Here is a 25250-nt window from a genome sequence, read left to right as displayed (position 1 = left end):
TCTTAAAGTTTATTTTATTTGTTTAAAAAAACTGTGGAGTCTTGTTGCTTTATTATCTTATTCGGTACCTGTATTTAATATTTTGTTAGCAAAAATTAGTTGTCATTAACCCAAGCATTTGGCAGTTTTGCCTCGAATTGTATGGTTTTCCACCCATTAATCAACTTCCTTACTGTGCTCTTCCATTCCCTTCAATACCATGTGTCATGACTTAATAAAACAGAATCCTTTGTGACACCTTATTAAACAGTTCTTGATCCTTTTTGTCCAATGGTAAAGATGGGAACTGGCAGCAATTTTGCCCTGCCAAATGGTGGAAATCCGGAATATGTATTGTACATTTGTTCCCGATCTTTACCACTTGAAACTATAGCGAATCTGTAGATTGAAATGAAGGCTATGATACTTATGTAAAGAAGGTCACCATTACCTGTTAACTGATCGTGATACAATTGTGATATGTTATGATGATGTCAAATGCCTACTTTGCTGATGTGTAGCTGCAAATAGAAATTTATTCACTATTCTGGAATTTATAAAAACCTTAGTAAATTGGAAAATGTTTTAAAAAATGTTGAGATTCAGTTATATATGCCTGTAAAACCAGCAATCATTTACAGGTAGACAAAGCAACTGTCATTAAAAACCCTAAGATACTTACAGGAGAAGTATCAAAAAATGTTTATTATTGAATAAGGTGGAGAGAGAGGCAAATGCATTGAGGAAAGGAATTGCAGGACTTGCATATATTATTATTTCCAGAACAGCTACTAAATTCCCGTTTTCTGCTCTGCATGAACAAAGTAGGCATGTGACGTCATTATAATAAATCAAAGATAGCAGTATTAGTGAACAGGAAACATTGATCTATTTTATATGAGTTAGATTATAACTTCAAATGGTAAAATACAAGCAATAATTCATAGTTACAGTGTAGTGATATATTTTCCTATTCTAAAGGTCTGGGTTTCCTCCGGATGTTCTGAAGATGTACAGGTTAGGTGGATTAGCCATGCTAAATTGCCCAGTAGTGTCCAGGGGGTGCGCAGGTTAAATAGATTAGCCATGATAAATGTGAAGTTACGAGGATAGGCAAGGGGGCTGGGTCTGGGTGGGATCCCCTTTGGAGGGTCAGTATAGAATCGGTAGGCCGAATGGCGTCTGTGTGCACTGTAGGGATTCTACGTTGTTGATAGTATTCAGGTTGACTTCCAAATTCTCAAGTGCATTTTATTTCTCAAATGCAATTCTCATTTTAGTCTAGTTTGGTATTCTATGTTTCAGCACAGTATCACCAACTGATTTGAATCAGTTAAAATCCATATAAAATAAGCATTATTTAAAAGTCAGTTAAACAAAGAGGACTTTCACATGAACTAACATACCCACAGTAAGTATTACAATCCCTTTTGCTGTGCCCCACACTTTTGGCAAAAGTGTAATAGTACAGCAGCAAGTGGAATTGATGGGGAACTAGCTAAATTGATACAAAATTGGCTTGAAGGTAGGAGACAAAGGTTGGTGGAGAGTTGATTTTTCAATCTGGAGGCCTGTGACCAGGGATGTGTAGCAAGCATTTGGTGATGGATCCACTGCCTTTCATCATTTATATAAATAATTTGGATGCGAATATAAAAGATCTGGTTAATAAATTGGCATATGACACCAAAATTGGTGGTGTAGTGATCAGTGAAGGAGGTTATCTTGATGTACAATGAGACCTTGAGCAGATGGGTCAATGGGCTGAGGAGTGGCAGATGGAGTTTAATTTAGATGAATGTGAGGTGTTGCATTTTAGAAAAGCAAATCAGGGCAGGACTTATCCAGTTAATCTTACAGTCCTGGGGAGTGTTGCTGAAAAAAGAGACCTAGAAGTGCAGGTGTGTAGTTTCTAGAAGGAGTCACTGGTAGGTAGAGTGGTGAAGATGATGTTTGGTACACTTACCTACATTGGTCAGTACATTGCGTTTATGATTTGGAATGTTATGTTACGGCTGTACAGGCCATTGGTGAAGCCAATTTTAGAATACTGCATTCAATTCTGGTCTGCCTGCTATAATAAGGATGTTGTGAAATTTGAAAGGATTCCGAAAAGATTTACAGGGATGTTGCTGAGATTGGAGGGTTTGAGCTATAGGGAGAGGTTGAATAGGCTGGGCTATTTTCCCTGGAGCACTGGAGGCTAATGGATGACCTTACAAAGGTTTATAAAATCATGAGGGACATGGATAAGGTGAATAGCTAAGGTATTTTTCCCAGGGTAGGGAGCTCAAAACGAGAGGGCATAAGTTTAAGGTGAGAGTGGTAAGATTTTAAAAAGGACCCAAGAACCAACTTTTTCCTCACAGAAGATGGTGAGTGTATGGGACAAACTGCCACAGGAAATGGAGGTAGGCACAATAACAACATTCAAAAGGCATCTGGATGGGTACATGCATAAGAAGGGTTTAGCAAGATATAGACCAAAGACTGGCAAATGGGAATAGATCAATTTAGGATATCTGGTCGGCGTGGATGAGTTGGATCAAAGGGTCTGCTTCCGTGCTGTATAACTCTATGACTAATGCGATTATTAATCCCAGCTGTCCAGAACGCTCACTCTCCCTGCTGTGCTATATTGCAACTTCCATTAAACTTTGAAAGTCATTGCACTCAGCCTGAATATTTTAGATCCAACTTCCACCAGCAAGCCCCACCTCTGTACTCCTTGTTTCTTAAATCTCCAAATGTCCTGTTTGTTCTGTTCTCTTTCAAACAGAAAACAAACTCCTTCTCCATATCAGTATCTGCCTTCTTTGTCTCTATTGCTGTGTTTTACAAAAGCTTACTATGAATCATTCTGGAAGATGTGTCAAAACTAACACTTGATTTCAACAGGTTTCTTGTTCAAGTTTCACTCCCATGGCAAGCAGACTACAAACATCCTGAGTTGAGATGATTTTCAAAATCTCATTTTTACCTTAAATTGGTACATTTTAAAACATAACTATCTTGTAATCTCCAGCACAACTTTCATGTTTTTCCCATTTTAAAAATATTGTTGCAAGATCACCTGTTTGCAATTCTGTTTTTTTCAAATCCACATTTGTTGGTCAAATGCAATCTTGATTTAAAGCACACCCCCGCCCCCAAAGGAACCTAATATCTCCCACTCATCCTGATTTACCAAAACACCGCGTCACATGCCTTTGTATAATAAAACCAAGAACTGCAGATGCTGGAGATCTGAAACAAACAGAAACAGAAATTGCTGGAAAATACTCAGCAGGTGTGGCAGCATCAGATGTATCTGGTGTAAAGCATCTTGTGTAAAGACAAGAATCTCTCCCTCAATGTCAAAACAAAGGGGCTGATCATCAAGTTCTGGAAATGGAGTGGAGGACATGCTCCTCTTTGTATCAGTGGTATTGAGATGGAGATGGTCGAGAGCTTCACGTTCCTTGGAGCAAGTATCACCAGCAATGTGTCCTGGTCCATCCACATTGATGCTATTGTCAAGAAAGTACACCAATAGTTCTATTTCCTCAGAAGACTAAGGAAATTTGGCATGTGTACAAAGACTTTTACCAATTTTTATAGATGCACCATAGAAAACATACTGTCTGGATGTATCACAACTTGGTATAGCAATGCTCTACTCAAGACTGCAAGAATTGAGACTTGTGAACACATCATGCAATCCAGCATTCCATCCATTAACTCCATCTATATTTCCAGCTGCCTCAGGAAAGCAGCCAACATAATTTAAGACCCCCCAACCTCGGTTATAATCTCTTCCACCCTCTTCCTTCAGGCAGAAGGTACAAAAGTTTGAAAACACATACAAACCATTTCAAGGCCAGCTTCTTCCTTGGTGTTTTCAGAATTATAAACAGACCTCTCATATGGTGAAGTTGATATTTCCCTGTACCTCCTCTGTAGCTGTAACACTATATTCTTCATTCTTTTCTGTTACCCTGATGTACTTATGTAAGGTATGATCTGCCTGGATAGCACGCAATACAATACTTTTCACTGTATCTCAGTACACGTGACAAAAATAAATCAAATCTGTGGAGAGAAAACTTAACATTTTGAGTCCTGTGACTCTTCTTCAGAACCTTGCTCCCTGACAGTCTACACGCTTGACACCCTATTCCATCAGGGACCCTACCCACTACTCACTTGGAATCTGAACACCTGGCACCCTGACCCTCACCCATCTGGCACCTACCATCTTGGAACCTTAATTTCACACTTACTTTCTGTGCTTGCCGTTTGAGAACAGCTGTCAAAGTGACTATAATTCTGAACTTTTAAATTTCAGAATACAGCAAATAACATGTGAAAAGGGGGTTGTGTTTTGCCTTTCCTTAATCATTTCACACTGCGAGAAATCTGTCAAAATGGAAGTATGGCTCCTCATTTATGAAGGTGCCATGATTGTAACCTCCTGTCAGAAATGAAGAGCTCTTCCCTTTTATTATAAAAGGGGCAGAGTGGTGAAGTAAAATTGTCATTCATAAAATCCAGCCTATAGTATCACTGATTCTCTGAAATCCTCTTATGTATTTGATCATTTTGTTTTCCAGGGTCTGTTGGACATAATATTCCTGAAATGATAGAAATATTTAAAACTGGCCATGAATACCTGGTGGAGCGTGACTGTTACATTCTAACCAAAGTCGGGACGGTAAGTTCAATTAAAACAGCAAATACTTGTTACACTTAGCGTGTAGCATTTAAAATTTGTAAACGAATCATTTCAGTTTGTGAAAACATGTTACTGAGAACTGTAAAGCCTGTCTGTCAAGCCTTTTCATCCATTTGCAACATAATCAACTTGTAAAAACGGTCCTTTAGTTTTTTTTTAATTTAGTCTAACATACTCCACTTTAGATAACTTGCAGCATCTGCTGAACAGTCATTTTAGTCTAATCTCGTCCTGTTAAATAGATTCTTGGATATTTTGCAGTATTTAGCTTGGTTATGAAAACAAAATAACTACAATTTTGAAGATAAAATTCAAATAAATTGTGATAATTCAGCGAATCTAATTCAACGCCTTGCCTTGAGTATCTATTTTTGAATAATTACTGTATCTTCTATGTTTCAGTTTACTGCAATCTCTACTTCACTTCGTACCTGTAGTAATGTAGAACAATACTAATGAATTGAATATGCCAAATTTTACAGTTACATGCAAGAAAAGGTTGCATTTTTAAATTTCGGCTCTAAAATTAATGTTGGTTTGAACGCACATATGTAACGTGAAGTTGCATTAGCCACAGGTTGTATCTCACTAGACATGTTATGGACTTAGCCACTCTCTTAGCTGTATTATTAGACATTTTTTTTTGTTTAAAAGGAAATAAATTGGGACCATTTGTTGTTTGATGTTCCTAAAAATATCATGTGCAGGAGATTAGTCATGTGTATCCGTAGATAAAAGCAGACCTTGAGATCAGTAATTATTCAGAGAAAAGTATGGTAAATGAAAACTCTCAGATTTATAAATTTGAGGAGCTGCTGTCTAGGTACAATTAGCTTTGTAACTTATGGCATGGTAAATGTGCAGAATAAAATGTAATCAAATATGTAGATAACAACGCTTTTGTGTAAATATCATTTGCTTTTTTTCCCTAAGTTCTTCCTCCTTTGTCGTTCAGAAATAATGCTTTTTTAATGCCTCCAGGGTTCTGCCCCACCCTTCCCCAATATTCAGTTTTACCTCTTAACTTGACTGCTGTTAGACCACGTCCCTGGTAGAAAAAAAGTAAGAAACAGGAGCAGGAATAAGCCTTTGACTCAACTCCACAATTCAGTGATTTTGTGGCTTATCCATTTCGACAACATTTTCCTATACTATCCCTATATCTCTTTATGCTTTTAATGTGTAGAATTCTGTCAATCTCGGTCTTGCACATACTCCGTGACTGGGCCTTCACAGCCCTCTTGGACAGAGAATTCCAAAGCTTTACCATCCCCTGAATGAAGAAATTCTTCTTCATTCAGTCTTGAATTACTTGCCCCTTATTCTGGGGCTTTATCCCTTGATTCTAGATGTCCTCCCACCCAGGGAAACATCCTTTCAGAATCTACCCTGTAAAATCCAGTAAGAATTTTGTATGTTTTAATGTGAGCACCTGTCATTCTTCCAAACTCCAGAGAATATAGACCCAGTCTATTTAATCTTTTTTCATAGAATGTTCCTTCCACCCCAGGGATTAGTTTAATGAACTTTTTTTGCATTTTCTTCATGGCAAGTTTATTGTTCTTTCACAAGGTGATCAAAACTGCACACGGTATTCCAGATGTGGTCTCACCAAGGTTCTCTAGAATGTTTATTTCTATACTGAAATCCTCCTGGAGTAAAGACCAACATTCCATTTTTCTAAATTGCCCTGCTGTTCCTGCATGTTAACTTTGTGACACATGGATACCCTGTTCAATTTAAAGCTCAACACTTTTCAACCTGTCATTGGTTTAAAAATATACTCTGTTTTTCCTACCAAATTGGATAACTTATTTTTTTTCTTAACATGATCAAATGGAAGAGCAACTCGATGGGCTGAATGACCTAACTCTGCATGTAATATTTACGGTGTAGGTAACAACAGCAGCATATTTCACCACCCCACCATTAACCTCATCAAGCTGATAGAACCAGTGCTGGTTTAATGAAAAGAGCAAGAAGGAATGTCAGGAACAGCACTAGGCACAAGTAAAAATTAGGCCATTCTTAGTGAAGCTACAACACGGGACTACTTGCACGCCAAACAGCAGAAGCAGCATTTTGTACAGATTTAAGCAATCCCACAACCAACAGATCAGATCTAAGTACAGCAGTTCTGCCACATCCAGTCATGAATGGTGGAGAATAAAACTAACAGGAGGAGGATTCACAAATACACCCGTTCTTAATGATGGCAGAGTCCAGCACCTCAGTGCTGAAAATGAGGTTGAAACATTTAATTTCTTCCAGCCAGAAGTGCCATGTGTATGATCCATCTCTACCTTTCTCCTGAGAGCACAGATTCCAGTCAGTCATTTTGATCCACTCCATGTGATATCAAGAAAGAGCTGAATTGCACTGGATATTGCAAAGGCTATGGGTCCTGGCAATATTCCAAAATAGTACTGAAGACTGGTGCTCCTTAACAAGCTGTTCCGGTGCAGCTACAACTTTGGCATCCAGCCAACAATGTGGAATATTTCCCAGGTCTGTTCAGTCTACAAAATGCAGGACAAATTCAATCTGTTGAATTACTAACCAATCAGTCCATTTTCAATCATTGGCAGAGTAATGGAAGGGGTTATTGACAATGCAGTCAAGTCGCCCTTGTCATTGGAGGTCAAACATCTCAGTCCTAGAACATCTCTGCAAGATTTCCTGAAAGTAGTACCCAAGGCAGAACTATTTTCAGCTGCTGCATTGTTGATCTTACCACTTTCATAAAGTGAGAAATGGAAATGTGACTAAAGCAGATAAAGATGAGGAATTCTTCAGCATGTAACTCACCTCCTGACACCCCAAAGCTTGTCCACCATGTACAAGGCACCAGTCATGAGTGTGATGGAATACTGTCCACTTGCCTGAACGTGTGCAACTCCATCATCACTCAAGAAGCTTAACCTCAACCAGGATAAAGAAGCCCATTTGTTTGGCACCACATCCTCATGCATTCACTGCCTTTGCCACCAATATACAGTGGCAGCAATATACATCATCAACAAGATGTACTGTGTGAGTTTACACAGGCTCCTTTGACATAACTTTCAGGCCCATAATCTTCTACCATCTTTCAGCAGATGCTTGGGAACACTACCACTTGCAGATTCCCCTCTAAATCACTCACTGTCCTGATTTGGAACTGTAACGCTGTTCTTTCACTGGTACTGGGTTAAGTTCATGTTCACGAATTTTGCAGGTTTCTCTAAGATTTGAACAATTAAAATACATTCAGTTGGGTCCCAGTGAGAAACTGCAGTGCTTGATGTAGTGATATTCAAATTGGCCAAATCTCATGTTTAAATTAATGATCAATGAGTAACACAGTTACTGCCAATATTCCTTGCAGGAGTGTTTTAAAAATATTTGGTGCAGCTGTTAGAGATTGCAATTCAGCGACATCTGCTCTATTAGTGTAAGGATATACGAAAACAATAACCAAATCTGTGGTGATGCCTCCAAGTGATGATACCCTGTTAACACTGACTCTGGAGACCGGTATTGAATAATTGAATCTGGGGCCCATTTGGAATGATATCGCAATAGGAGAGATTAGTTATGATGAGAAAAATATTTGGATAGAACTGATGATAAAATCATGACCCATCACTATAGTATTTCTTAAAAGGTGCAACAATAATGCAGAATAGCCGTTGTCTAATGTTTTCAAAACGCTCTTCCCTGTGCAATGCATATTAGCATTAACTGTGTTATTCATTGCCTGATCTAATTAAAACAACATTTAAAACTACATTACAACTTTGAACATTTTAGGGAGTTTGAGGTATTTACTCTGTGGTATGGTGTAATCTGCTTTCTATAATGTATGTCAGGATTCTGTGATTCTGAATCATTATTCATACCTACACAGTGTTGTTTTGCCACATTTTTACATTGCTATATTTTACTGGCCAAATTGGAAAACCATGAGAAACCTATTATCTACCAATGAATAATGATTTATTGGAAATATTTCCTTTGATATTTTATGGAAAGTCTGTGCCCATAACTGAATAAAATTGAGTCAATACATTCAAAGGACCCTTTCACATTTAGAAACATTGAATGAAACCTTCCGAGCTGCAACTTAGAAGGAATATTGGTCTGGAATCCTCTAAAAACATCTCCAGCTCTTGTGTTAGACCACATTCAACCACCCTGACTTATGACTGAATGACAGCAGCCTCCTCTCTGCCAATCTACTGTACAAGCCACAGTATGCGACCCCTCACCCCTATAGACTAGAATTAAGGGCTATTGTTTGGCTTTCAGAGGCTACTTTTCACTCTCTCAATCTCCTTCATTAGGCAATGCATTCATGTAGTAACATGGAACATGTGTATTTGTGTGTTGTGTAGGGTACTTGGATTCGCACGGAAGCAGAATCAAAATAATTTTTGAATATTCCCAATAATTGTTAATCCCATGAACCTTAAATTGACAAGATGTAAGGAAAGCATTAATAACCTAGATACAACAGCATTTGGCGCAGCAGGCATAAGTTAGCAAAGTTTTTTTTTCAAAATAACTGACATTTTTGTACACACACATTGCCATCACCCTAAACACACCATTTCAGATTGGCAGTGTCACAGCTAATCTGTTTCCATCACACATTCTCAAAGGTGGAATATTTTAATTAGGCAATTTGTACATTGAGATCTGAGCTACAGTAAAAACAATCTCAATATTAATAATTTAACAGTGCTAATTACAATAGTATTCATAGAGTAACTGCTGAATATTTGTCATCTTAAGTTAAGAGATCCTGTATTCATTTGCACATAATTAATTTGCTCAGTGATTTCTAGTTTTCCAAACTCCCTCGTTATCTGCTTTATTAACAAGTTTAAAATAGGTCTGTCTTCTTTGTAGCCTTTTTTATTTCCTGACTTTAGCCTTCCCTCTCCCTCCCAACCCTCCTTGTGGTCTCCTGGGCTCTTCCTACCCTGTTACATACTTCCCATCTCCCACTGGCCCCTTACATCTTGTCTTTCCATCCTCACTCAGCACAAGTTTCTTCCCCAGCACCCTTGCAGCCTCTCCATTTTGTTGCACCCCTCCCACCTTTGCAGCCTCCTTCACCGGCCCATCACTCCCACCCAAAGACCTGGCATCCAAACAGCAGCCTAGGCAAAAGAAGGCTTCCCATCCCATCTCAGCAAAAAGGCTGCTCTGGCTTTCCCTCCTTGCCTCAGCAAAACAGCTACTTGCTCCCAAACCTCAACACCCTGTCCTGAAAAGAGCTCCGCTTCACCAGCGACTCCCCTGCTGCTGCCCTAGCTGCTAATAATTGTTCAGAGCCCATTAGGAGCAATCATAGGAGAATAACAACCTGTGATGGTGGAGTAGCTTCTCACCATTTCCTCTAATTCTATTTGCAGGGGTATCTTCTCTGATTGGTCGCTCAATGAGTGAATTTTCTGGGCAATTTGGAATTTTGGAGGTCATTGCTGCCACCTATTCTGAGCACCTTCCTGTTCCCTGCCACTTTATATCTACCCACCTGCCACCCTTAATCCTCAACCCTGCCCTGCCAGATGTATCTTCTCTCCACAGCTCGTCAGAGTGCCTGTAGAACCTGTAAACCTTGGAAATTGCAGTTCAAGCTGTAAGAATGAGGCTTTGCTTGGCTTCCAGTGCTGATATCATGCTAAGCTAGAAAGCTGTCAGATCAGGTGTGCCACATTTCTCAAGAGCCCTGATTTGGAATTTCTGGCAGAAATGTGGAGAACCAGGACAAGTTAAGAAAAAAGTATTGGAGTGGCAATCAGATGGTATTGAAACTCCTCAGAGGGGGGTGATCCGTGGCGGGGTGGAGTCAGCATGGACAACTGACCTTTCCCCCTTCTGGTACCTACCACAAGGTTGTTGAAAGTGGCAGCAATAAGAGACTGTAAGATTAACAGAGTTGGTCAAAAACAAATATTTGGGAAGCGTTGCTCAGCTCTGGTGACAAAACTTCCATTAAACTAAAGGGTCTTGCCTGGGGAGCCAGTCACAGGAGCAGAACATATGTGGTTAAAATAGGAGAGAATGTAGCCCAAGTTTGGATTTAATACATGCCTTTCCCAAAATACTTGTCATTCTCTGGCAAATGTGCTGCTACAGTGCCACTTTGTGGTAAATGTAGAGTACTGCAGTAAAAACATAAGCAGCTGTTATTACACATCTCTGGAACAGGTCGGACTTGAACCTGGGTCTCCTTGTTCAAATGTAGGGATACTATCATGACACCACAAGCCCCCTTGGAAGCAGAGGATAATCTATGCTCTTGTAACTGTAGGTGACACACCACAGTGCCACAAACGTGGTAGTGGCATTAGAATATTGCCACCAGTTGCCACATTTAGTATTTGATGGAGAATATTTTCTCACTTTGTTGAAACGGAAATACTTTTAGAAAAATTAATGGTAAAGTTTAACATTATTGTGCCATTAAGGCAGTAGTTACTTTTTGCATTTTATTTTGTAAAAGAGCTGCAATTCATTTGAATGTAGATCCATTACTCCAATAGGTTTCATGCCAATTATTAATAATGTGGCGGTAAAATCTACTCACAAGCTTTTGACCTAAGGTTTCAGGATTTATAATTTCTTTTGGATGTATCACAATATGAATATGTATTTAAAATTCAACTGAACTTTGAGCCACTAAAGGAGATTGCACAGCTGCTTGCTTTTACAGTAACTCTAGCAACTGCAGCATTCAGAGGGCAGAAATCCTGTTTGATTACAGCTACTGGAGAATGTGATTTTATTGATGCAACTATATCCAGTCAGTTTGTCATCCTTTCTTGTCTCAGCTTGTCTAAATTAAAGCCTCAGTAGTAGCTTGACAAAATGGAAAAGGGACTGATTTGTTTTGCTATCTTTGGTTCTGTAGTTTGGCTGATCGTGGGGCTGTACGTCGTTGTGTGCGTTTTACTTCTGTATTCAATTTGTTGTAAACCACAAAACAACAATCACCAAATGGAAAACCAATCTCTGCCAACTGAAGAATTTTCAGAAAGTGTGTGACATGGACTGTGGACAGATTATATGAAGTGCGTGTTTTGGAACGTTTGCCAGAAAAAAGACACAGTGAGGTACCAAAACTGAGATACTGCACTCCTTCAACAGCTTGGCTTGCTAAACAAAATAGTTTGAACATAGTACAATCTATTTCATAATCTGGTTTGGAAACATTGGTTTATGGGATTAAGAATGCTTAATCAAGGTGTGATTGTTGGACGGTGGCATTCTATAACAAGATGTATTTCATGAGTCTGTGACACCTTTACAGTGATTTGGAATACGTTCAGTGTTAATTGTTCAGTGCTGCTTGGAAGTCTTTGCCTGGAAAGAATTATGTTAATTTCATGTAGGTTTATCTTGTACATTTTCTGATTATATTGTGGCATATTGATTTTGACATGTCTTTTACTGTGGATTCAAATTCAACGTGTGTTTTTATATGTTGAGGGATGACAAGTGCAAGCATGCCTGGGAAATGTGCAATAATTTACATAAAGCTAAAGTTTTCTTTATCCTGAAAAGAAAAACCTTTGTTTCTACTGAGACTTGGGTTTATGCTCAACATAAGTACCTAGCCAATTTGACATTTCTGAACAACACTGAAGAGATTGCAAAACTGTCCAAGATTAAAATTGGCAGTTATTTAGCATAATCTTAACTTTTATACTTCATAGTTAAGTATCCATTATGCTGCAGGACTTCTGAGTAAATAAGTTGAAGCTGAATAAAATGGACTACATCCCAGAGTTCTTAAGGAGATAGCGAAGAGGTAGTGGAAGCATTAGTGGTGATCTTTCAGGAATCACTAGAGTCAGGGAGGGTCCCAGAGGACTGAAAAATCACTATCGTGACACCCCGTTTAAAAAAGGAGTAAGGCAAAAGACAGAAAGTTACAGGCCGATTAGCCTAACCTCGGTCGTGGGTAAGATTTTGGAGTCCATTGTAAAGGATGAGATTTCTGAATATTTGGAAGTGTATGGTAAAATAGGGCAAAGTCAGCATGGTTTCATCAAGAGGAGGTCATACCTGAAAAATCTGCTAGAATTCTTTGAGGAAGTAACGAGCAGGGTAGACCAAGGAGAGCCAATGGATGTTATCTACCTGGACTTCAAGAAGGCCTTTGACAAGGTGCTCCACAGGAGGCTGCTGAGTAAGATAAGGGACCATGGTGTTAGAGGCAAGATGCTCGCATGGATAGAAGATTGGCTGTCTGGCAGAAAGCAGAGGGTGGGGATAAAAGGGTCTTTCTCAGGATGGCAGCCGATGACAAGTGGTGTTCCGCAAGGGTCAGTGTTAGGACCACATCTTTTCACTTTATACATAAATGATATCGATGAAGGAACTATGGGCATTCTGGCTAAGTTTGCAGACGATACAAAGTTAGGTGGAGGGACAGATAGTATTGAGGAGGTGGGGAGGCTGCAGAAGGATTTGGACAGGTTAGGAGAGTGGGCAAAAGAAGTGGCAGATGGAGTACAACGTGGGAAAGTGAGAGGTCGTGCACTTTGGTAAGAAGAATAAAAGCATGGACTATTTTCTAAATGGGGAGAAAATTCAGAAGTCTGAAGTGCAAAGAGACTTGGGAGTTCTAGTCCAGAATTCTCTCAAGGTAAACTTGCAGGTTGAGCCAGTAATCAGGGAGGCAAATGCAATGTTGGCATTTATTTTGAGAGGACTTGATTATAAAAGCAGGGATGTACTACTGAGACTTTATAAGGCTCTGGTCAGGCCACATTTGGAGTATTGTGTGCAGTTTTGGGCCCCATATCTCGGGAAAGATATACTGGCCCTAGAGCGGGTTCAGAGGACGTTCACGAGAATGGTCCCAGGAATGAAAAGTTTAACAATATGAGGAACGTTTGAGGACTCTGGGACTATACTCATTGGAATTTAGAAGGATGAGGGGGGATCTAATTGAAACTTACAGAATACTGAATGGCCTGGACAGAGTGAATGTTGGGAAGATGCTTCCATTGGTAGGAGAGACTAGGACCCAAGGCCACAGCTTTAGAGTAAAGGGAAGACCTTTTAGAATGGAGATAAATAGAAACTCCTTCAGCCAGACAGTGGTGAATCGATGGAATTCACTGCCACAGAAGGCTGTGAAGGCCAGGTCATTGAGTACATTTAAGACTGAGATAGATAGGTCCTTGATTATCAAGGGGATCAAGGGTTAATGGGAGAAAGCGGGAGAATGGAGTTGATGAATTTATCAGCTGTGGTTGAATGGCAGAGCAGACTTGATGGGCCAAATGGCCTAATTTCTGCTCCTATGTCTTATGGTCTTAAAATACATACCTGTTATTTTTAAATCAAATGCAGAGATATACCAGATATGGCCATGCATTTGAAAGCTTTTAAATATATTTTTGCATCTTAGTAAAATATAACTGCGAATTCAAATATTTTATTTATATTCTCTACAGATGTGACTTTATAAATCTAGGTGCTGGTGTAATTTGATTAATGCTTGGACACACCAAGCAGGGACGCGATAGCCTAGTGGCAGTATCACTGGACTGTTAATCCAGAGACCCAGATAACATTTTAGGGACCCGTGTTCGAATCCCACCACGGCAGATGGTGGAATTTGAATTCAATAAATATCTGGAATTAAGAATTTAATAATGAATCCATTGCCAATTGTTAGGAAAAACCCATCTGGATCACTGATGTCCTGTAGGAAAGGAAACTGCTCTCCTTACCTGGTCTGGCCTACATATAACTCCAGACCCACAGCATTGTGGTTGACACTTAACTGCCCTCTGGGCAATTAGGGATGGGCAATAAATGCTGCCTGACCAGTGATGCCCTCATCCCATCAATGAATAATGAAGAAAAAAAGGAATCCAGGAATACAGGTCAGAATTCTTTCATTCAAAACCTTGGGACCAACTTTTTTTTGGATAAAGAATATTTACAGTTTTTGGAAATAGGTACATTCAGCTTCGTTCAGGCCCTTTGGAAAAAGCTTTGCTTAGTCAAATGGATCTGAATTTGGAACTTTTGGGAAAAAAAAACTTCGCTTTTGGATCCGTTCAGGTCCGCTTTCGAAGAGATCTTTGGTTTGTGGGTCTTTTTGGTATCCAGATATGTGGTTAAAGGATACCCAAGCATTTGTGAAGTTTGGTCACAGAACCATACTGCTGTCAATGGAATGATTTAGGTGCAAGACAAATATTGTAGTAAAATACTTTTATTCTATATTGACTAGGTGCATTACATTCTTGCTAAGCAGGAATACAGAGGTTGCTGGAGATCTGGAATTTCCTGCCTTAAAGGTGGAAGTCAAATGAAATGCTGGCCTTTATTCCAAAGGGAGTGGTGTGTAAAAGTAGAGACGCTTTGCTAAAACTATACAAGGCACTGGTCAGGCCACATCTGGAATACTGTGAACAGTTTTTGGCCCCTTATCTAAGGAAAGATGTACTGGTATAGGGAACAGTTAAGAGAAGGTTCATTCGGCTGATGCTGGGTATGGAGGGACTGTGTTATGAGGAGAGGTTGAGTAGATTGGGCCTGGACTGGTGTAATATAAAACAATGATGGGCAACCTTACTGAAAGAAACAAGATTCTTCAGCAACTTGACAGGTTTGATGCAGAAAGGTTGTTTTGCCTTGTGGGAGAGTCTAGAACCAGATGGCATAATCTCAGACTAAGGAGTTGCATATTTAAGACAGAGAAGAGGAGGATTTTCTTCTCTTGGAGGTTAGTTAATCCGTGAAATTCTTTACCATATAGAGGGTGGTAGAGGCTGGTTCATTAAGTATATTAAAACTGAGTTAGATGGATTTCTAATCAGTAAGGAAATCAAGGATTATGGGGAGAAGACAGGAAAATGGAGTTAAGAATTTTCAAATCAGCCATGCTCTGATTGAATGTTGGAGCAGACTTGATAGTCTTATTCAGTCTAAGACAGAGGAACAGAATAAGGCCGTTCGGCCCATCGAGTCTGCTCTGCCATTTGACCATGGCTCGTATATTTCTCAACCCTATTTTCCTGCCTTCTCCCAGTAACCCTTGATCTACTTGCCAATCAAGAACTGACCTAGCTCTATCTACCTCCTCGACTACTCTATTTGGTCCTCTCAGTATTCTGTAAGCTTCAATCAGATCACACTTCCTGTTTCTAAAGATAGTCATGTGCAGATCCAGATTCCTCAACCATCCTCATATGACAGACGGGATTATTCTTGTAAACCTCCTCTGGACTCCCTCCAATGCCAGTAAATATTTACTTAGATACGGCTCAAAATTCCTCACAAATGCAGTCTAATCGAGTTCTGCCCCTACATCTTAGGGTCTTATGGTGGAGGCAGAAACACCATTGCATTTGAAAAATACTTGGATAAGTTGGATGTAGAATCAGAATCAGCATTACTTGATGAGCCAAATGGCCTTACTCTCTGCTGAATTTTTTACATGTTTCTAAAAGCCAACCTAAAATAGTGATTGCAAACTTCAGTGCATGTTTATCCACCTGGTAAAACTGAGTTTGTTTCCAAAGTCTAAACACCATTGAATTTCTTAGTGCATGAGTTACTTTGCTAATGATATTTATGGTGTTTAGCTTTTGCTCAGTGAAGGCTGCGTTCATTATAGTAAATCTCAACAATACATTTAAAGTATGAAGCCTGGCAATTCACACAAGTTCAGTTAATTAGGTTACTTGGTAATGTAAAGAAAAATATTGAAGTAAAAAAGCAAATGTTGGAATTATGCAGAAGATTAAGAGAGAAGACATTAATGTGTGGATATCCACTTTTTTCATAACAATAAAGGGATAAATGTGAATCCATCTTTCCTCTTTACAAAAGTTATTGACTTGCTGTGTTTTCATCAATTTTGTTTTCTCTTCTAATACTTTAGAGTATTAGTTAGAATATTTTTAGGGAAAAAATGTCGAAAAATGTTGAGCATGGTTTGTCTTTTCAATAGTTTCATCTCTTTACGTGCTACTGTAATTGTAATAGAATTGAATGAGATTATGAATTAAGTTTGAAAACATTTTTACAAATGATTGAATAAAAATGTGCTATTTATTTTTCTTGCTTCCAATCATTACTGGTATACACAATACAAAAGTGCTGCAATGATTGATCATGTTAAAATTGGGTGTAATTTGAGAAAATGGAAAAATATACAGAAGTCTTGTAGTATCAGCACTAAACAACAATCAATTTTAGCAATGTGTATAACAAATACGAACATAAGAACTAAGAGACAGAGTGGGTAATTCAGCCTCTCAAGCCTGCTCCACTTCCCTGCCTGCTCCCAAAATTCCTTTGGCACATTGCAAATTAAAAATCTATTTCCTCCTCGAACTTATCCAGTGTCCTGGCTTCTTCATACTCTGTTGAATTCCACAGGTTCATGACCCTTTGAAAGAAGTAATTTCCCTTCATCTGTTTTAAATCTGCCACCCCTTAGTCAAAAGCTTTGACCTCTCATTCGACATTCATCGACAAGGGGAAACATCTGCCCAATATTGACTTCATTAATTCTCTTTAGCATCTTGTATACCTCAATTAGATTGCGCCTCATTCTTCTAAACTCTAGCAAGTATAGGCCTAAACTGCTCAAACTTCCTTCTTGAGAGAAACCTTTCATCTCTGGAATTAGTTTAGTAAACCTTCTTTGAGCTGCTTCCAATGCAGTTGCATCTTCCTCACGTAAACTGACCAAAACTGCAGTACTCCAGATGTGGCCTTGTACAATTGGAACAACACTGCCTTACTTGTATACTCAGTTCCTTTTTGACATATTTTTGGAATTATGCCTGTTCGTGTTTCAGCATTGGCAGTTAATAGGCTTCTCATGGTATTCTAATTTGGCCAGTAAAATATAAAAATGCAAAAATATGGCAGTAACTGCACTATGTAGGTATGAATAACTATTCAGAATCACAGAATTTTGGCATATATTATAGAAAGCAGATTTCGCAGAACCACAGAATAAATACCTCTGAAAATCTCAATGTTCAAATCTGTATTGCAGTTTTAAATGTTGTTTTAGTAGGCAGACAACAACTATTCTGTACTATTGCTGCACCTTTTTAGGAAATACAATCATGATGAACCATGATTTTATCATCATTTCTATCCAAGTATTTTTCTCACCATAACTAATCTCTCCTAAAGTGAAGACAGTAACTTCTATTGGGATATAATTCCAAATGGGCCCCAGTTTCCATCATTCAATGTAAGTCCCCACAGTCAGTGTTAGCAGTGACTTGGAGGCATCACCATGGAATTGCTTGTTGTTTTCATGTATACTGACACATATTGAGCAGATGTTGCTGGATTGCAATCCATAATAGCTTCCCCCAGATATTTTTAAAATTGCCCTTCCCTGTGCAAGGTATATTGGCACTAACTGTGTTACTCATTGACTTGGTTAATTCAGTTTAAGTGAAGGATCAAACATGAGATTTTGCTGATTTGAATAGGTCAAACCACATCAACAGTTGCAGTTTCTCACTGGACCCAACTAAAATGTATTTTAATTGCTTCAAACCTTTGAGAAACCTACAAAATTTGTGCACATAAACTGTGGTAGTACATTTCTTGTGTGGATGGGATATTAGAATCAACAAATGTAAGGTTTAAAGGTATTTATATTGTATAAACCAGTCAACTCAACCTGAACCAAATGTTTAAACAATATTGTAAAATTCACTGTTTAATTACAGCATGAGGAATTAAACGAGTATTGAGCAGGATTGGGCTTTAAACTAGAAATGGATTGCAGTTTCTGTATAAACTCATTCAGAAAAATATCTCTATTTTCAAGAGTCTTGCTGCAAGTTTGTATTTATGTAATTAAGATATTTTATAACTTTTACGATAATGTCTTTACCACAGTTTTGTGGAGATTGAGAGTTGACAAAGAGCTGCATTATTTACCTCCTCAGGATCAGATTTAAACAATTCTTATTACAGCTTAGACTTGATATCTGGGGTGCAAAGGATACTCATCTTCAACTGAATTCAGTGGTGCCGGAGTCAGAGAATAATTATTTGCGTGCAATCAGAACTAAAACTGGAGAATAAAACATGAAAACTTATTGCTTTTGTTGGAAAGAAAAGATGCATATTGCTTTGGTATATAAACAAATCCCCACCTTAACATTGTACGATTACTCTTTCATCAAGACTGATTCAGTACTCTTATTCCGTAGGCATGTTAAAATGGCTCCTTTGCACTTTTTGATCTGATAACTCAAGCAAATTACCTTTCCCCGTTTTTTTAATAATCTGTAGTTAATCATGATCTTTGTAATCATTACATTTTAAAAAGAATTTGATAACACTTTGCAGTGACGTAAAGATAATAAAGAATTAGCTCATTGCTGTTCAAACATGTGAAATTGTACTTCATTTATATTGCATTTTGTTTAATATATTTACACCAACAGTTGCCTATTTAGCTAAATTATGCTGTTAGTGCCACAATTAAAGTGAAATAGAAATAAACCATGGTAGACACATGAATGAACTAATCATAGACTCACTAAAATTATTCAAGTGCATATGATAGTTTTAAATTGCATTATTGTAGATAGCTAATGCCAATCGTTCTATCTCCTTCATTGAACCAGTATTTATGTTGGTGTATTTTGTTTTGATGAACAAGGAATTCAAACCTGTGTTAAGTTGCAGGAGTTCATTATATATGGTTAGACAAGATATGAACAGATTAACCTCAAATAGTTATTTGATTGGTGGAAAAATATTTTGCATAGTGAAGTGACTGCCTTATTAAATATCTCAAATTTTTTTGAAGAATTTTGTTACATGCTGGGACTTCAATGTAATATAATATCTGTAGCATGCTGCATGTTTTGAAAATAGTGTAGAGCATAAATGAAGGCAAGATAACTTACTGAGGAGCTACGGCAACAATTTGCATATACTTAGTCTCTTTTAATGTTGAAATCATTCCACGGCTCTTTACAGAGTATATGCTAAGGCACAATGGGAGAGGTGACCAAAAGCTCAGTGGAGACTATTGATTTTAAGAACGTTTTTAAAAAAGGAGCATGAATGCTAAGGGTTGAGGAAGAGATCGTAGGGCTCAAGTGTTTGGAAGCTTTGCCACTAATGATAATTGTGTGCAAAAGTTGCAAATCAAATCTATAGTATGTTGCAAGGAATTTAAGCCTGGAGCAAGTTGCAGACATTGAACACAACTTGGATATACTAGTGATTTGAAAGTTAGGATGGAACAGACAGAATAAGAGCAAAAAGCAAAGAAGAAAATGAATACTTGACTTGAACAGACTAGAAAAGGGGAAACAGACAGAAATGAAGTGAGCAATTTATATAATACGGAATAATCAGCAGATCCAGCTGTCGGGATGCAGGGCAATGAATTCAGTAAATTGAAGATGTTTTGCATAGCAATAGTGTCATCTCCTAAACTGTACAGCATCTTGTCATCCTGTCTGTTATTTTTCAGCTGGATATGCCAAGGGAAAACATTGTTGCTAATGTTGCCACAATTATCAAGGATGTTTGTACACACAGACCAGTGGGATTTGGTGAGTGATGCTGTTGCTGTGTTTAGAGTTTGTATCCTATTTATTTATGTACACATCTGGAGTATTTTTGAGAAGTAAACAAAACAGTAACCATTTGTTTATTGGCATATGTGTCAAAATCTTCACTACTGTCAGCACGCTTATTTTCAGATACAGCTTTGCAGGTATGGTATTTGTTGTGTGATTGTCTACTGGAACCTCCTGAGATTCTTCGGTAGATATATCGCGGCCAATCCTTTTTCTTGGTATTAATTTAAATTATTGATACCCCAAATGGTGAAGGTTGCTCACACCAAGTCTTTGGCAGAAGATAAACTCAAACTTGATAAACAGAACAGTTCATTACATATTACTAATTACTGGTTATGTTATATCTGAGAAATACAAGTGTCTTTGGTAAGAGATCATACTCAAGAGTAAGTACACATGACTGATACAGAACTGTTCTGGTGCATAACTTAGAGACAACTGAACAAAAACCTAAACACTTGAAGACAGACTGAAGACAAGTGATGTTGAGAGGGACAAACCCAGTGCTAAAACTTTACAAATACAAATTAGTCGCCATTCTTGGAGCTGTAGTAGGAATCTAGCTAGAAATTTGGATACTGATACAATGAGTTTACTGAATCTCGATCAATGTCTTAATAATTTGTGTGGTACATCCACATCAAATATATATTAGTCAAATGTCTTAAGTGACACTACCTGTAACAAGGATAACAGTTACGAAAACAAGAAAAATACTTGCCATGACCACTGAATGTCTCAAAACCCTTACAGCCAATGTAATACTTTTTTTGTGGTCTAGTCATTGTAATAGTGTTGGAAATTTGGCAGTTAATTTCTGCGCAGCAGGTATCCCTCAAACTACAGTGTGATAATGACCAGATAATCCTGCTTTTCTGATTAAGTGTTAATGATTGGTCAGTATACTAAGGGGTAAATTCTACAGCCTTTCTTCCAGTGGTACGGGATCTTTTACATCCATTGGAGTGCAGGCAAGGTTTTTGTTAACATCTCCGTCAAAGGCAGCATTTACAACAGCACGATATTTCCTCAGGACTGCACTGAATGTCTGGCAACAATTTTACACTGAAATTCCTTAGTTTGGCAATGGGGAAAGGTGTTCAGATAATTTTCAATGTTTAATGCATTAAAGCAGATTTAAGAGATTTATTGTACATTTAACAACTACTACACCTGACATGGAGCATTCAATTTAGACAATGGATTTCTGTTTCTTAAGACATTATATTTTTCAAAAAGAGCACACATTCAAAATGTTTTTGTTACGTGTGTTTCATTTGTTTTAAAAGAATTGAAAGATGAGTATTGATGAGTTACAGATGAGTTAAGGGTGTAGATTATCTGTGGATTTGCGATGTTGCCATCACAGACATGGTTGAGGGAGGTACAGGACTGGCAACTCAACATTCTGGGGTATAAGAGCTTCAGGCAAGTGTGTAAATGAGGAGGGGGTGTCACATTATTACTTAAGAAGTCTGTTATTGTAGTTAAGAGGAAATTATACCTTGTAAGCGTTGTCAATTGATGCTTTGTGGGAACAGTTTAGGAATAAAAAGAAGGCGATCACACTGTTAGTCATGTATAATAGGCTGCCAAACAGTCAGCAGGCAGTTGAAGAGAAGACATGTAGACAATTCACTGAGGTGTGTAAAAATAAAGGGTGTAGGGGGGCAAATTACTCAGGAGAGCTTCAACAGCAATATGTAGAATATCTTACAAGGGATGGTGCAGTGCTGGACCTAATTTTGGGAAACAAAGCCAGTCAGGTGTTTGTATGAGCACAAAGATTGGCCGTGTGGTTGACAGGTCTGAAGTCACAGGAGGATGTAAATGGATTGGTCAGATAGGCATATCAATGGCAGATGAATTTCACCCTGATAAGTGTGAGGTGATATACTTTGGAATAAGTAACAAGACAGGGGAGGACTTAGTGATTAGCAGGACACTAAGAAGTTCAGAAGAGCCGAGGGATCTCTCTGTTTGTCCACAAATCCTTGAAGGTGGCAGGGCATGTTAATAGGATAGCTAAGGCATACAGGACACTTGCCTTTATCAGTCATGGTGTACATTATAAAACCATGGAAGTGGTGTTGGAGCTGGGTAGGATTTAGTTGAAGGGCTAATAATAGGGGGACATGATTTTAAGGTGAAAGGTTAGTAGGGAATTTAGGAAGAATATTTTCACCTAGAGGGTGGTAGGGGTGTGGAATACACTGCCCAGAATGGTAGTTAAGGCAGGTAACTTCACAACTTGTGAAAAAATGTTTGAAATATACATTCAAGTCTCTGGGCGTAGTGGTGGAAAGTGTTGATTTAGTGTAGCTTTGACTGTTACAGACTTAAAGGGCCTCTGTTCTGTGGTGTGAGATTCTATTAAATCACAGCTTCCCGGTTATAGCAGTTAAGGGCCCGGAAACTTGAGTTTGCTCCTTGCTTTGTGTTGAATTAGTTATGGCAATAGAAATAATATAATTGACATAAATGTTGGATCAGGAAACTTGATTTTGCTGAAGATCCAGCAACCATACTGATGTAAACATATGCGTATTGCACACAGACAGATAGGATTTAATTAAATCCTATCAGTGGTAGACTTTGGGGTAAGTAGTCATGACAAGTTTACAAAGGCAATTTCTATTTTAAACATGGATGTGAAGATTTCATTTTGGAGAAAGTGAACAGGTACTCAGATGTAACATCTTTGATATACTATAGGTGAGAAGAATGATAAGTTTACAGGTGAACAGAAAGGGAACCCATATAATAAGGTTGTATGACATAAGAGTAGAAGTAGGCCATTCAACCCATCGATGCTGTTCCACCGTTCAAAGAGGTCGTGGTTGATCTGATGATTCTCAATGCCACTTTCCTGCCTTTTCCTCATAACCCTTCATGTCAGTACTGATTAAAAATCTCTCTCAGCTTTAAATATACTTAATGATCCAGCCTCCATGAGAGAGAATTCCACAGATACACTACCTTCTAAGAGAAGAGATTCCTCCTCACCTCTGTCTTAAATGGGTGACCCTTTATTCTAAGATTATCATCTTAAAACATGTTTAAAAGGAACAGACTTTGATAATTCTACCATTTTTGATTACCAGTGATGTCTCAATTGCTCAACAAGGGTATTCTGCAAAAAAGCATGACTTAATTGTATCTTCAGTACTGTTTTTATTCTTGGTGATAAGCTTTTTTAATTGCATGATTTAGAAATTATTTTAAATATGAAATGTTCTCTTCAATATCATAGGTTTAATTTTGCATTTCAGTTAATTGTTGAATTGTGTTGTACTTTTTCACATACACAGTTTAAGTCAGCAAATGTTTTCTTTTTTTCAGGGCCATTTGTGGAACGAGCCATTATTTGCAGTGCAACTAGTGAGTCTTTGCTGTTCAAAGCAGAACCTTTCCTTCCTCAAATAACAGAAGACAATGAAGAAGAGAATGAAAATGCCAATAATTAACTATATTGTATTATGATGTATAGATGATCTGCTAATTGCTGTTGTGTGTCCATTTGGCAGGTTGTAATGCAATAAAAGCCTTGATTCATGTGACATGAATGAACAAGTTGAGTTTGTCAGCTTTGCTTAAACAGGGGTTTTGGACATTGAAATTGAATCAAGTAAACAACTAGTGTGTATCCTGTTAATGTTTGTTTAAGGCAAATATTTGCTGTTGCACAGATACAATCCTGCTCATGTTTGTTCAATGAGAATAATTGGAAAATATTTTTCGCAATATGGCTTGATACTATAACCTTCACAAGGATTACCTTCTGCATGGTGTCTGCTAATATCTAAATGTCTCCAATGTTCCATAGTACCATATCTTATATACACTGCTTAAAAAGTGCTGTGATACTTTACAATTTGAAGAACTTTAGTTGTCACATTAAGGACTGTCCAAGGTTGACTCAACGTATTTTTAATTCTAGCATAACAATTGGGCAAGTTTTATAGTACTTGTTATATCTGCTGAGTACTTTCTAAACTGAAACAGTTTCCAAATTTCCAATTTAATTTGCATTTTTTGATGTTGTCAGTGTACATGCCCAAAACTATCTAGTGGCAGTGTATTTTAATATATTCTTTTGTGAACAATATTCAGAAAGATGTGTTTGATTCTCTTATCTTCTCTTTAGATGATGCATCTTTCATTGAATCATAAATGCTAGAACAAAATATTTACGTGATAATTATTAATCCTTGTGAAAACATTTCAGGTGGGCACTGCACTGTTAAAAGGAGCAGTATAAACTGGTAAACTAAAAGTTAAATTCTGGACATAAACAGCAGGTCTAGTTGCATCTTTAAATGGAAAAATATATCAACATTCCTTATTAGGGCTCTCTTCACAACTGTCAAAAATGGTTATCTGAGATCTGAGTGAGCCTTCCTGGACCGTAAAGTAAACGTAACAATGAGGTTCTGAGGTGGGTTAGACAAAACTTTAAACTCTTTTTCTCTGCCTCATGAATGCATTGGCTCCACTCCCATGTCAATTGTGATTCTGCTAATCATTTCAGTTTAATATTAGTAATTTTATATTAGTTTCATATTTTTCTTTTCCTCAACATTTTCTGCTATGTAAAGTGACATATATCAGTACATGTTGAAATTGGCAAATCTGCCAAGCCCCCTTAGTGGTGTTTTGACTTGAGAGGTTGGATAATGTCTCCTGCAGCAGACATCCCTGTGGCACTTGGACAGAGGCTGCATCATAGGTTTGTATATGTCTATGATGGGCAAATAACATTAACTTAGGTTAGGGGAAAAGAACTCATAATCCATATGAGGAAGAAGACTGCTAAGTGACGTGTTAATTATTATATTTTCGTGTCTAGATGCCAACACAGTGGAGGGCATGGAGTTAGTAAGCCTGAAAGCAGTAAGCTGGTTGCTGAAGGTGAGCTGGCCATCCCTGGTCATATGGAATTGCAGAGA

General features: G+C 38.0%; 1 protein-coding gene across 2 annotated transcripts in view; it reads left to right on the top strand.

The window, feature by feature from the left end:
- mrpl1 (mitochondrial ribosomal protein L1) overlaps positions 1–24409 on the top strand; it is a 51994-nt gene extending 27585 nt beyond the window's left edge. The window contains exons 7-9 of one of the 2 annotated variants that reach the window (XR_007261745.1): positions 4572–4672; positions 11598–11799; positions 20190–20272. Coding sequence is in view for 1 of the 2 variants with exons in the window: in XM_020521263.2 (XP_020376852.2) it covers positions 4572–4672; positions 20190–20271; positions 23644–23768 (308 nt within the window). In the remaining variant the exon portion in view is untranslated. Of the gene's footprint in view, positions 1–4571; positions 4673–11597; positions 11800–20189; positions 20273–23643 lie in introns of those variants that run through there. The other variant, XM_020521263.2, reaches the window with a different exon arrangement.
- The last annotated feature ends 841 nt before the right edge of the window (positions 24410–25250 follow it).

The sequence above is a fragment of the Rhincodon typus genome, chromosome 1, assembly GCF_021869965.1.
Source record: "Rhincodon typus isolate 14 chromosome 1, sRhiTyp1.1, whole genome shotgun sequence".
Classification (NCBI taxonomy): domain Eukaryota; kingdom Metazoa; phylum Chordata; class Chondrichthyes; order Orectolobiformes; family Rhincodontidae; genus Rhincodon; species Rhincodon typus.
This window is presented reverse-complemented; position numbering and strand designations above follow the sequence as displayed.